Below are 12,935 nucleotides of genomic sequence, written 5' to 3'. Positions count from 1 at the left end.
CAGAAGAGCCATGCACATGATCAGAGGTCAGGAAAACAGACCTTATGATGAGAGGCTGAAAGCCATGGGGCTCTTTAGCCTGGAAAAGCGCAGGCTCAGGGGTGATCTGATGGCCACCTATAAGGTTATCAGGGGTGAGCACTAGGATCTGGGGGAACGTTTGTTCACCAGAGCACCCTAAGGGATGATGAGGTCAAACGGTCATAAACTACTGCAAGACCATTTCAGGCTGGACATAAGGAAGAATGTCTTTACTGTCTGAGCCCCCAAGGTCTGGAACAGCCTGCCATTGGAGGTGGTTCAAGCACCTACACTGAACGCCTTCAAGAGAAATTTGGATGCTTATCTTGCTGGGATCATATGACTCCAGCTGACTTCCTGCCCTTTGGGCAGGGGGCTGGACTCGATCTTCCGAAGTCCCTTCCAGCCCTAATGTCTATGAAATCTATGAATTACCTAGTGTAATCATGGTGACATGTCTTCCTAATTTAACTGCATCTCTAGGGGGCCTAAGCAAATTAGATACATAATCAACCAGTTTTACAAGGCACCCCAGTTAGGTTTATGGGCAAATCTAGGATTTTGAAAAAGGAGGTACATCATCATAGATAAAACAACACATTTTTGTCCAGTGAAAAATAAACTAGAAGCTTTACTAGTATGCTTAGGGCATAGAGCTGTATTATTCTGTTTGAGATCGAATCAAAAACAAATATAACTTCATTGGAATGAGTTAAAAAAAACCAAAATCTGCAGGGCTGTGAAATGGGAGCTTCATTGCCAGGACCAACTAACAGACAGCAGAATCAAAGCAAAGGATAGCTTGACTGGTAGAACATCAAGGCCATTACAAAGAACAGAGGGTTGATAACACCTGTGGACTGAAGAGTTTAGAAGGGATCGGGTAGAGTATAATGAGCCATGAAGTCAAGTGACTCCCTTAGCACCACCTGACTAGTAATGCTGCTGCTACTGCCAGGCAGGTGGTTTTAAACTTTGGTTGGACCAGGAATGAAGTGGGGGAGGGAGGGAGGTAAGGGTGCAAGTACACCAGTGTACCCGTCTTGGATCTGTCCCTGGTTAGATTACTCACTTCTGTCTGGGGTAAACTGGTATTTTTATCTATATGAAGGTTTCACCAACATTTTCATATGTCATAGCTGTTTGTTTATGTCACTACAATCTTAGGTGATAAGCAATACCCGATTTCCAACAATGCTTTATTTCAAACCATAACCCATGAAAACCTAAATTAAATATGCACAACTTTGGGGTGAAAAATATATTTGATCACACTAGACACCAAAAATAAACCTTGAATAAAATTCTCCTGCCCACTTCCCTTCATGCTTTTGATGGACAAGGAAAAAATCATTAGATTTTATCATCAATGCTTGGAAAGTAAGTATATGACTGGGTGGATAAATCAACTTAGCAAAACTGTCACAAAGTTAAGGCATTTCAGATTTTGCTTTCCATTAACTTGAAGAATAGAAAATTGAAGATGAAATGTAATGGTTTTTACCTTCTTAATTTTTGAAGTTCTTTGAAGAGGATAAATTAGATACAAAATGCTCACTAATGGAGCAATCACACTAACAGATTTCATTGCATCTTTGCATATTTTAAAAGCAGTTTGCTACTTTTTAAAAGAAAAACAAATCTCATTAGTTTGAGAAAATGAATGAAAGGGAAAAGAACAAACCTTTTCAAGCTCTTGAATAGGTAAAAGCAGTAAGCTGAAAAAGTAATTACCAAATATCTAAACAGGTTTGATTTGACAGACAGTGGAGCTAAATTTCCTCTCAATTTATATCAAAAATGAAAATCTATCAAGATTCAAGCTCATAGGTTTGCAATAAACTTAAAGAGGTGCTTATTTCTATATTAAAAAAGGAACTTTTCTCCCCCAACTTTTCAAACTATCAGAGGTTGGTTAATTTTTTTTATGTAGCAGAAAACTTCAAAGTTTCTGACTATTCACAGCTATTTTACATGATTGTGCACTAACGGAAACCGCAACTCTTTGAAGTTAAAAAGTAATATGCAATCAAGCCCAGAAGCACAAGTGTACATTTTGTTTGGAACAAAATTGTGTTCGTTCATCATCTTGAGCTGTTTAGCAATCATTTTTCTCCAGAAAGAAATTGAGTATTTGACTTGCACTAAACTGCAGATTACAGAAGAAGGTATATGGCATAATTGTTTTAAAATGTGATCCAACAATCACATATAAATAGTGCTTTAAAAGTCTGTGCACATTACCTTAGTTGTCCTCTTAAAGAAATTGTTTGTTAACATAAAACATTGTGTGGTGATAAACCAGACTCTCTGAAACAACTTCAGTATAGGTTTGTAATTCATAGTCCAAGACTTTAGGTGTTTGTACTTCAAGTCTTTTGACACCATTAGGCTCTAATGCTCTAAAAGCAATTTGACCACACCCATGCCATATCCTACCACCTTAAATTAGTCAGGAATCTATCTGTATAGGATGAAGGTCTCCAACCTTAAAGATGATAAAAGTATGGATCCCTCCCAGTGCTGCTGAGCCCTTCATGTCAGTTATTTGGTAGAATGGAAAGTTTCAGGTGCTGATACATCCACAGTTCCCTGGAAAACAGTATTAACAGTGAACCCAAGCTTGCACTCACTGAAGTCAGGGAGACACCTGAAATACAATGGCAAAAACCTACCGTATATTCCCTCCTGCCTAGGAAACACCCAAAAATGAACAGGACCCAGCTGAATAATTCCATGTTCCCCAGCTCCACAAGCAATTGGGACAGTCACCTATGGTCTAGAATTAAAGGAATCCAGAGATCAGCAACCCTCTCTCTCTCTCTAAAAAATAAAAATAAAAACAAAATACATCAAAAGCAACAGTAACAAATGTGATAGCCCAGCTGTTATTATACACATCATGAAGAACGCATTTGTCTGGAGCCCTGGTTCTTCACACCAGCTGGGACCATAGCAAAATCCCTGCCTGAAACAAAGGAAAATTCTCATCTAATACCGAGTGGACCAAGGGTTGAGTGACTAAGGGCTTTGCAGCTCAGATTTGCCCACACTGGAAAACCTAGCTGAGGTTAGCTAATAAACCCTGACCTAACCTTAGCCTGGTGCCACCACTGTCTTCCTTAGGTGTAGATACATTGCTTTGCTACCTGTTTAAGGCTCCCTCTACATGTTACAGGTATTGCACAATGAACTGGTTATAACTGCACAACTACCTTGAGACCAGCTACAAGAGCAAAGTATCTATCATGCTGTAAAAAGCTCCAACCTGCTATAAAGTTAGACCTTGAAAATGTGTACCAACTTTATAGTTGGTTGCTATCCAGTTTTTATTTGCATGTGTAGCAGGGTCTCCCCTGTGGCTGGGAGCTCCACCAGCTGAGGGGCTCCAGCTGCAGGGGTGCACCATGCCCACAGCCAGGGCTGGGAGTCGCACAAGTGAGGGGACTCTCTGCCCCAGCGGCTGCAGATGCTGGCAGGAAGCATGATTGTGTTGATCACATATTAGATCCCACTGCACCTTTCCCTGCATGTGTAGAGGGGCCCTAAGTTGCGGTAAGACACCCTCTAGAAGAAAACTTTTGGTCCAGCCATAACCACCTATCCCATATACTGTTTGACCTATTCCATACTTTTGAACCATTTTTCTAGTGCAAGGTGCTACTGTAGTTGTACCCTCTACCAGTTTCCCAATTCTTTATTTTTAAAAGTTAGAGACAGCAACAAGAGGATTTTAAATACATCTGGTGCGACACAGGCAGACTGGGAAATGCAGGAAGCAGAATCGAGCTGTGGCAACTGGAGTTTCAGGAGCAGACTATTCATGTGGAACAGCCCTCATCCAGACTACAGCTCCCTTCACCAGTCCACAATTGGGATGACTCATGGTAGTGCCATCAATTCCAGTCAGAATTAGGCATTTCCTATACTTTTTATTCACCTCTCTGCTCCTCTCTTCCAGATCATGCTGGCCACAGGCATGTGAGCAGATATGTTTGGAGGATAGAAACGGTTTTGTCCATGATTTCAGAGTTTGGCTTTATTCTCCATCACAGCAAAACCAGAAAGTTTAGTTTTCTTCCACGTAAACATTTCAAAACAGATAAGTGGTTGTTTCAAGTAAAATCAAAACATTTCATCTAGATTGACTTCATAGGTTTTGCATAATACAGATTATGTTTTGAAACAAATAATTACAAGTAAAAACTAAATAACAATGCTTGGTTCCCAAGATGTATAAGTGGGATATATTGATATTGCTAGAACTGTTCCCACCCCCATATGGGAATTTAATCTTGGACGGGGGGGGCAGAGAAAAAACAAAACAAAACTTACCCCAATTTTGTAAAACGTTTCAAATTTGGCAGAACAGTACCCAATGACAGACAATGTTTCTATGTAAGCTTCTCTGCCCAGATGCATCATGGAATATTCTCTCTGCTGCCAGCACTGGTTGCTGGTGTCCTGGTGGCAGAAGCAGCCTGACATTCCTCTTTCCTTCCGTTCTTCTTTCAACTCCATGTGTAAAACTTGAATTGCATAGGGCTTACTAAGTGAATGGAGGACTGAAGTGTTGCAAGTCCAGCGAAAGAAGATTCTTTGTTGGAATACAGGAACTTCCATGGACTGACAAGCCAATAGAATGAGGCTCACTTTGATAGGACCTTGTGATCCCAAGCAACTCAAGGGATCACCAAATGTATCCCAGGCTTTCCTGTGTTCCGAGCAAAATTGAATCCTGCACCCCCCCTCCCTTCCGTCAACCCACCAGCATGTCTTTGGAAGTTATTTACATCAGCATTGAGGAATCATTGGGCTGAAGGCTGTTTACATTGAAGGAAGGAATCTTACAGCCACACAACCATCCTGATACATTTTCTTTGCAGAAATGAGGAACAATTACATAGCTGCCCAGAGATCAACATTTTCATCTTTAGATGGACACCACAGGTTCAGATCCATCACAGGTTGGTAGTGACCAGGGCCCATGAGGTAGAGCAATTTTTCTCCAGTTCCAGAATCTACATTTTAATTCATACGAAACATAACATTTCAGAGGAGATATATCCAGTCAGCCCTTACCAATTCAGCATCTCTCATATACTTGGAGTGGGTCTCATTATTAGTTTAAGCCCATCATCAGAGTGATGGGGGCAGCTTTGATTGCCACTGCTCAATCTGCAGTTCTGCTGTGGATATTTCCAGGGATTTCAAACAGGTTTTTTCCCCTCATGTGCATGACATTTACTTCAAACTAAAACAAGAAAGCAGCTATGAAATAAAGTGCATGGTATTTGTATTTTTAAAAAGTTGCATATGTATTTTAACAAGGACCAGTTTGGGATCAAATCTGAAGTGAGGTGTATTTTTGTGCTATTCCCACAAAAGCAGCTGCATTGTAACTCAGAGCCTCTGTCAATTTGGGCTAAATAATTACAAACACTCCGCCAAGAAAATGGATCATTTACTTCAGTCACATATAAAAATTAAAAAACATAATACAGAAGAATAGAGAATATGAACACACATCTAACCACATTTTAAAAAAAAAAAAAGGAATTTAAAGGGCTACAAGGATAAAAGAAAAATGTGATATGTACAGTCAACAAATAAGTTAGCAGGGTTCCAAAGCAATACGCTCTTATTCTATGAGATTCTCTCTTTGCTATATGGCTGTCAAATATAAAAATACTCACAGCAGATCTTATCTTGTCTCTGTAAAGAATGCTCCCATCAACAGTAGTTTTGCCAACATGAAGTATGAAGACTGGACTTACATGCTAGCTGATGTAATATTTTTTCCCCTTGGGAAAGGGAACTTGTCCCAGAAATCAGCATCCATTCTCTTGCAGGAAACCACTGTTGAGTGCAACTTATATGCACTGTTAGCTGTGTTAGTGTACTCTGAAGTGTCAGATTCACTCCTGTGTGATTTGCTCATGTGAAGACAGCTAGTGCCAGAAATTAGCAGAACTGCAGATGTATGCCAAGTTCTGAAGTACCCAGATGATCATTCAAGAATGATCAAAGACATTCTGAAGTTTTCATCATTTAACTCCACCCTAGCTACTTTGCAAATTAAGTTTAGCAAAGGAAAAAAAAATGCACTGGTAACTCATCCAGGCTCAAAATGTAATTCTCTTTATTATATTTTTAACTGAAATGTAAACCTACCAAGTAATAACATGTTTTTATTCCCATTCTTTATATGCAGCAAAATAAATTAAGTGAAAATAAATAAACCCCAGTTTAGGAAAGAAGTTTAAACACATTTCAACATCAATTTTGTACCAAAAATTTAGTTAAAATGTTAAATAAAAACCAGATGGCTCACTGGCAAAAATCTGGAAAGAAAAAATTGGCCTATACTGCATATTTTACAGTTTGTTGTCCAAAGTACAAAATACAGGATCTTGCCTAATAAGTTGCAAAGATTTACAGGCAGGTGATGATATGGCTTTGCATATTTATATATTAAAAAAAAAATTCACTCAACATTTCCCCCCGGCAAAAAAGGAGACAGATCAAATAATGTTGTCCAGGTGGAGATAGAATTATTAAACTGCACTGATAAAAAAAAGATGGTAGAAATTCAGTTATCTGACAAAAATAACCATAGCTATTTTGGGAATTAAAGACCAAAGAGGAAATTTTCAAATGGCATTAAAATACCCTGGTGTCTCAATATACAAGTAGAGAGGGATATAAACAAGCACATTTCTCCATTGACAGTGCTAAAGATGAGCAGAACATCTTTAGTACATAAACAAAGGCACACTTAGCTGACGTTTCTCACAATCTGTTACTTGCAATTTTGTGGGGAAATTATTTTGTGTGTGACATTTGTATGAAAGTGCTACTGGTTCAAGTAGAATGAATGGCTACTGGTAGTTAGGATGCAAAAACATTTAAAACAGATGGTGGAATCTTTGTCTAATTAAAGTCCTCATCCAATGAGACCAGGACTTCAGCCTGAGACTATTATGATTGCTTATTGCAGACAGTTACCATCAGCAAGTTATAACATTTATTCTATTAATTATGTCATACTTCTAATATTGTTATACCAGTGATAGCTCATGGTGGACATGTGAAACTAGATCTTAAAATTGTCAAGTCCAGAGCCATGTGCAAAAGGGCACAAGTAACCAAAGTAACTGTATAGGTAGACAAGTTAGGCACTTTTACAAGTTAATAGGTAAACTTCTGACTGTGAAAACACCCGCATGGAATTCTGAAAGCTGCATATGGAAATTAAGAAGGCAGTTACAGGCCTGTTTTGTGAATCCTTAATTCTAGAAATCTGGCTATGGTTTTAAATTATATACCCACTAAAGTGCAGGCTGACCAAGGTTTTTCAAATTAAATTCTATTAATTTTGTAGTGTGGGGCTGTCAAAAGCAGCACCTAAATTGACTTTTGAACACAAGTTCCACTGGAAGTTAACAAGAGCTATGCTCCTATGCCACTTAAACGCTTTTGAAAATCCCAACCTAAAGTTGTAATAAATATCTAGATAATCTCTGCAGGTTCACCTATACCTGTGCACCCAATATGACTACATGTTTTAAGTGGAACACATTTTTTCACTTTATCTACGGAAGTCAAAAAAGTAAACAACTCTTGCAAGTCAAACACGAAGACTTGCCCCATGATTATTTCTTCATAGCATCCTCTGTTAGTAGTAGGACTAAGAACATGACAGATAGGAAGATAAAAATTCCATTGACTTCTGAATGGGAGTTTTTATGCTCTCAAAAATTACTGGTTTTGCAAAAAGTAAGGCAAATAGGTGATCTTCATTGTTGATGTACACAATATTACCAAAATGGTTTACCATTTACTGGAAGATGAGAAAATTATACCCCTGGTTCTGGACCGCAAGAGCAGAAACCCACAATAATGTCCACGGGCAAACCACAGGGTAGTGGCATATGCTGCTTTTCAATTACTTATACGAATAAGCTGCTTTGGCTAATTTGGGAGACAGAGGTTAAGAAAATGCCATACATTATGCCCTCCTAGGCATTAGGGAAACGAGCCAACTTTCAGTAAGAACATTCCAATAATTCAGAGCTGCTTGAGTCAGTGGTGTGGGTCACAATCTTCCAACATCAAGGACATTCAAGGAGGCATTTTTTGTTTCCTAGTTCCATTTCTCAGCAAAAATCATTTCCTGTGATTTGAATAATCCATCTCTTATAATAATCCATGGCTTTACAGGAAAAGAAAAGTTGTATCTTTGCTGTCTGTTTCCAAAAGAGGAGCACCTACATTCATGAATAGCATACACTATTGCTAGGTTTGCTAAACGTTCATTCGAAATTGAAAACAACCAGTTGAGGTTTTAAAATATATATATCCCATGTCAAAACATGCTGAAAAGTCTCCTCTTCTGTTTTTCCTCCCTCTATAGCATGCAAGAGAGCACTTCCTTTCACAGAGTTTTCTTCTCCCATATCCACACTAGTCACATGTTTTTGCACACATTATTCCATAGACCCTTCCTGTTCCTTACTTTCCAGCAAGGACACACTCACATCTCCATTACTCTTTGCATTTGTGTCTCCATTACTCTGGGAGTCCTCTGGCTTATGGTGTGCAAAAGTGTAGATCTCAGCATCTGTCAGTGTCAAGGATGGAAGGTCCTGTGTGTCAGACACCTTAGCCTCTTTCCTGAAAGAGAATGGAGGTGGGGTAGGTGGTACATCACCAATGGGTCCATCAAAAGGCCGGTACACATCTACTTCTGGATCAACTGATCCCTTGGATTCCTTCAGCAAGTGTCCATAGACCATGGCTTCATCAATGACTGCATAAACATGGGAGTTGTTATCCTCTCTCCTCTTTTTGAAAAAGGCCTGTTTTCGAGGCATTCGGGTATTGATGTTGGCATTGTACACCCCCACGTTGGCACTGTACACCCCCACGTTGGCATTGTACACCCCCACTGCAGGATTCTGGTTTTTCTTCTTCCTGGTATAAAGGCAAGATTAGTGTATGAGAAACACTATGAACAGTACACTGTTTGTGCATTTAAACTCTACATTGGGAATCATTTGTTGCTAGCCAACCCATATAGATTGTAGGCTCTGTACTCTCAATATTAAATACTAGAAGTACTGTAACTCAGCCTCTCTTAGAAGCTATTGTATGCACAGCAGCAGAGAACAACATCTTGTGCATAACAGAGCAGCAAATAACATTAGACACGATATTTAGTTCCATTAGGGTTTTAGTAAGCCCAATGGCATCCATCTTGAGGTTTGTAATGGAAATGCTAGTAGTCCATAGTGAATTTGATCCTACAGCATGTGGGGCCCATTTCACTCACAGACATCAATGGAGGGTTTTTTGAAGTTGTGTGTCCTTCAAGCCTAAAACCTCTACGTATTTTCTCAACAGGGCAGAGGAGCATTTGCAGGTAGCAAGGGAGTTAAGAGGAATAAAACGTTACTATAAAAAGGTAAAATGCCCTGAACTTTATGCCCAAGGTCAAACTAATAAAGAAGCCCACAAATTATCTAGTTTTGCTTCAGGTGAAAAGCTTTTGCACAACTGTAGTCATTGTACAGCACAACTTCTTGACAGTTTCAAATTTAGGACACGCATCTCTGAACACTGAATGTGCATGTGCTACCCCCCTGGCTCTAATAAGAATGCTCATTTGAATAAAATTATGAGTATTTTGCTGGATCAGATCCCTACCCAAAGAGCTCAAATTTTAGCTAAAAATGCTCAGCCAGGTTCTGTCAAACCAAAGAGAATTTGCTATGGAGCTGGCATAGAGGCTAGCTGGATCTTGCTGAATCTGGCTCCTGTACATTCCACCTTCTTCTCACTGCATATTGAAGATGCCTCCAGTTTGTTTTGCCTGTAGGCAACAGCCCGTTATAACTATGCAGTAACCTAACAGTACTGACTCATCAAACTGTAACTTCCTTAAATCCAGGATTACGAAATCAATTCTGTTCTTGCATGCTACTCAAAGTAGTGATGCACAAACCAATCCAATTATTTCATAATTTGTATGATGCATCAGAAGCAAAACAGGGAAGCTTGTTTAAAAAAAATGACTGTATAGAATTTTCAGAGAAAACAGCTAAATTAACTTGACCACTTCTAATGAAATTCAGCTGATACCTATTTTTGGTGAAATCGCATGAAAAACTAAGACCAATGCTACTGAAAAAGTACCTTGTAAGAAGTTATTTACAACGATACATTGCAACAGCATTAGTACAGGAGTCTCTCTCTGTCTCACTGTTTTTTTGTTTAACCATCTGTTGTACTTGCCTGCCTTCCATATCCCACTGTTTATCCCAGACCCCCACTCATGGATCAACTATTTATCTAATGCAAGAAACAAGGACAGGACCCATACAAAAAAACCTCTTTTTTAAAATGTGTCTAACACAGTATCTCAAGTAAGCAACTTACTTCTTCCTAATGCAGCAGATGATGAATCCAATGGCTATGAGTAGTCCTGCCCCCACCACTGCAGCAATTATCACCACCAAATCTATAAAAGGAAGGAGAGAGAGAAATTAAGCAATCAGTGAGGTAAGACAGTCTCCTTCTCCTGAAAACCAACTGCCAGATGGAGTCACTTCACTGCTACCAATGTGCTAGCTCTGGATAAAGAACTGATAGCTCCTTTGCTGCTAAACTTGCCTTGTACGTGTCACATGCTTCCCCATCCAATCATCCAGAGGCATGAAGAAGGGGCAAGAGTTAAAGTAGAAAGGAGCTAAGTTACCACCTAAAATGGAAGCAGCATAGCAATGGCCATGTGGGTAGGCTAATTACCGTATGGGTAAGCTGAGTGGCACTGATGCTTAGCTATGCAAATTAGTCCATCCCTGGTGTGGGGTAGGCAAGACTGTTTGGTGAAAGGTGTACCACCAGAAACAGCAAGTTTGCCAGATGGGCATGGCTTAAGGTTAGCAGTCTGTGAGAATAGTCTATTTTAATTAAAAACAAGCAAGAAAATTAAAGACTCTTAAATGAGTCCCTTCTAGAGTGAAGGACAATGTATTATTTGAACAATGTGGCAACTAGCTGTAAAACTAAGATGACACTAATTTTTTTTTCACAATGTATTTAAAGATATATTTAAAAGCCAGCATGCCCAGAAGGCACAAGAAAGTAAAGCAGCATTTTCTACTCCTAAGGTCACAGACCTGTTTAATGACTGAGGACCTGATCAAGCAACATTGTTGTCACAGCAGCCCTTACTTATGTGATAATCTATTAAGTACAGTAGAACAGCTCACAGGAGTATGATCTAGCTTGGCTATTCTGCTTGAGCATACCACTTTGGACACTTCAAGCTCTGCCCATCCTAATATCTCCTTAAACCATGTAGAAAACTTTTTTATTCAATATGTTGAAAACCTCGTTTCTAGCTTGGAGAGTATTTTAACAGTAACAGTTATAGTACCTTGCATGTCTTTCATCTAGAACAGGGGTTTTAAACCTTTTTTAATGTGTACCCTCAGCAGCCGGAGAAGGGGGGATACACACACAGCCAGATGAGTGGAGCAGGGGAAGGGGTTCGGTGCATGGCCGGATGTGAACAGGGGAGGGTGGCAGTAGCCATGCATGGAGCAGCAACAGCATAGGGTGGTGGGTAGCAGCAGCGGGTTCCACATGCTGTCATGTGACAGTGACCACAAAATGATAGAGTGCAAGATTCTATGGGGAAGAAGGAAGGAAAGCAGTAGAATAAAGGCACTGGACTTCAGGAAAGCCGACTTCAGCAAACTCAGGAAACTGGTGGGCAGGACCCCTAGGAGGCAAGTCTGAGAGGATAAAGACTCAAGGAAAGTCGGCTGTACTTTAAGGAAGCCCTCTTATGGGCACAGGAACGAGCTATCCCAGGCAACGGAAGAATGGAAAATGCAGCAGGAGACCACCCTGCCTAGGTAGCAGCATCTTCAGTGAAAAAATTGGTCACAGTAGTATAGAAGAGTATAAGAATATTGCACAGGCATGCTAGGAGCAAACTAAGAAGGCACATTTGAGATACAGCTGGCAAGAAACATAAAAGGCAATAAAAAGGTATCCTAAAAATATGTCAAAAGTAGAAGGAAGACAAGAGATACTAGAAGTTCCTTACAGAAAGAAGGCAGCAATATAGTTACAGATGATACATAGGGGGCAAAAAGAAGGTACTGGGTCATGTGGGGCCCCTGCAAGACACGCTAGGAAATCTGGTCATTACACCAGATGACAAAGCTAACCTATTTAGTAACTTCTTTGCCTCCACTTTCCTGAGCAGGGACCGGATCAGCACCCCCACTGGGACCCCCTCAGGTAGCAGGGGAGGCGCACCTAGGCCAAGGGTCAGTGAGGATCTAGTCAGGAAACTTCTGGAGGGACTGGACAGATTTAAATCAGCTGGTCTGGACAATCTCCACCCCAGAGTGGTGAGGGAATTAGCTGAGGTCATTGCGGGACCCCTGGCATGGCTTTACGAGCACTTGTGGTGCTCTAGTGTGGTGCCAGAGGACTGGAAGAGGGCCAATGTGGTTCCCATCTTCAAAAAGGAGGAAGGAGGACCCAGGAAACTATAGGCCAGTTAGTCTTACCTTGATCCTGGGTAAGCTTTTTGACAGAATTATCCTGGCACATGTCCACCAGGGGCCAGCGGGGGAGGTTATGCTTAGGGGCAACCACCACAGGTTCATTAGAGGCAGGTCCTGTCAGACCAACCTGGTGGCCTTCTATGACCAAGTCACAAAATCCTTAGATGCAGGGGCAGCAGTGGACGTAGTCTTTCTGGACCTTAGGAAGGCCTTCGACACGGTCTCTCACCCCGTTCTCATTAAAAAATTGGGGGACTGTGGTGTCGACACCTACACAGTCAAATGGGTCACTAACTGGCTGGAGGGCCGCACCCAGAGAGTGGT

At 40.5% G+C, this 12,935-nt stretch overlaps 1 protein-coding gene across 1 annotated transcript in view; it reads right to left on the bottom strand.

Annotated features, from left to right (window-relative positions):
* Positions 1-5,468: 5,468 nt before the first annotated feature.
* The window catches only part of CDCP1 (CUB domain containing protein 1), a 63,549-nt gene continuing 56,082 nt past the window's right edge, over positions 5,469-12,935 (bottom strand). The window contains exons 8-9 of the mRNA XM_019508889.1: positions 10,462-10,543; positions 5,469-8,997 (exon numbers count right to left, since the gene is read on the bottom strand). Of these exons, the coding sequence (XP_019364434.1) occupies positions 8,511-8,997; positions 10,462-10,543 (569 nt within the window). The 3' untranslated portion in view covers positions 5,469-8,510. The remainder of the gene's footprint in view (positions 8,998-10,461; positions 10,544-12,935) is intronic.

Source organism: Gavialis gangeticus, unplaced genomic scaffold (assembly GCF_001723915.1).
Source record: "Gavialis gangeticus isolate Ggan-Ray unplaced genomic scaffold, GavGan_comp1, whole genome shotgun sequence".
In the NCBI taxonomy this organism is placed as follows: Eukaryota; Metazoa; Chordata; order Crocodylia; family Gavialidae; genus Gavialis; species Gavialis gangeticus.
The sequence above is the reverse complement of the archived record's forward strand: the minus strand, read 5'-3'. Positions and strand labels throughout refer to the sequence as shown.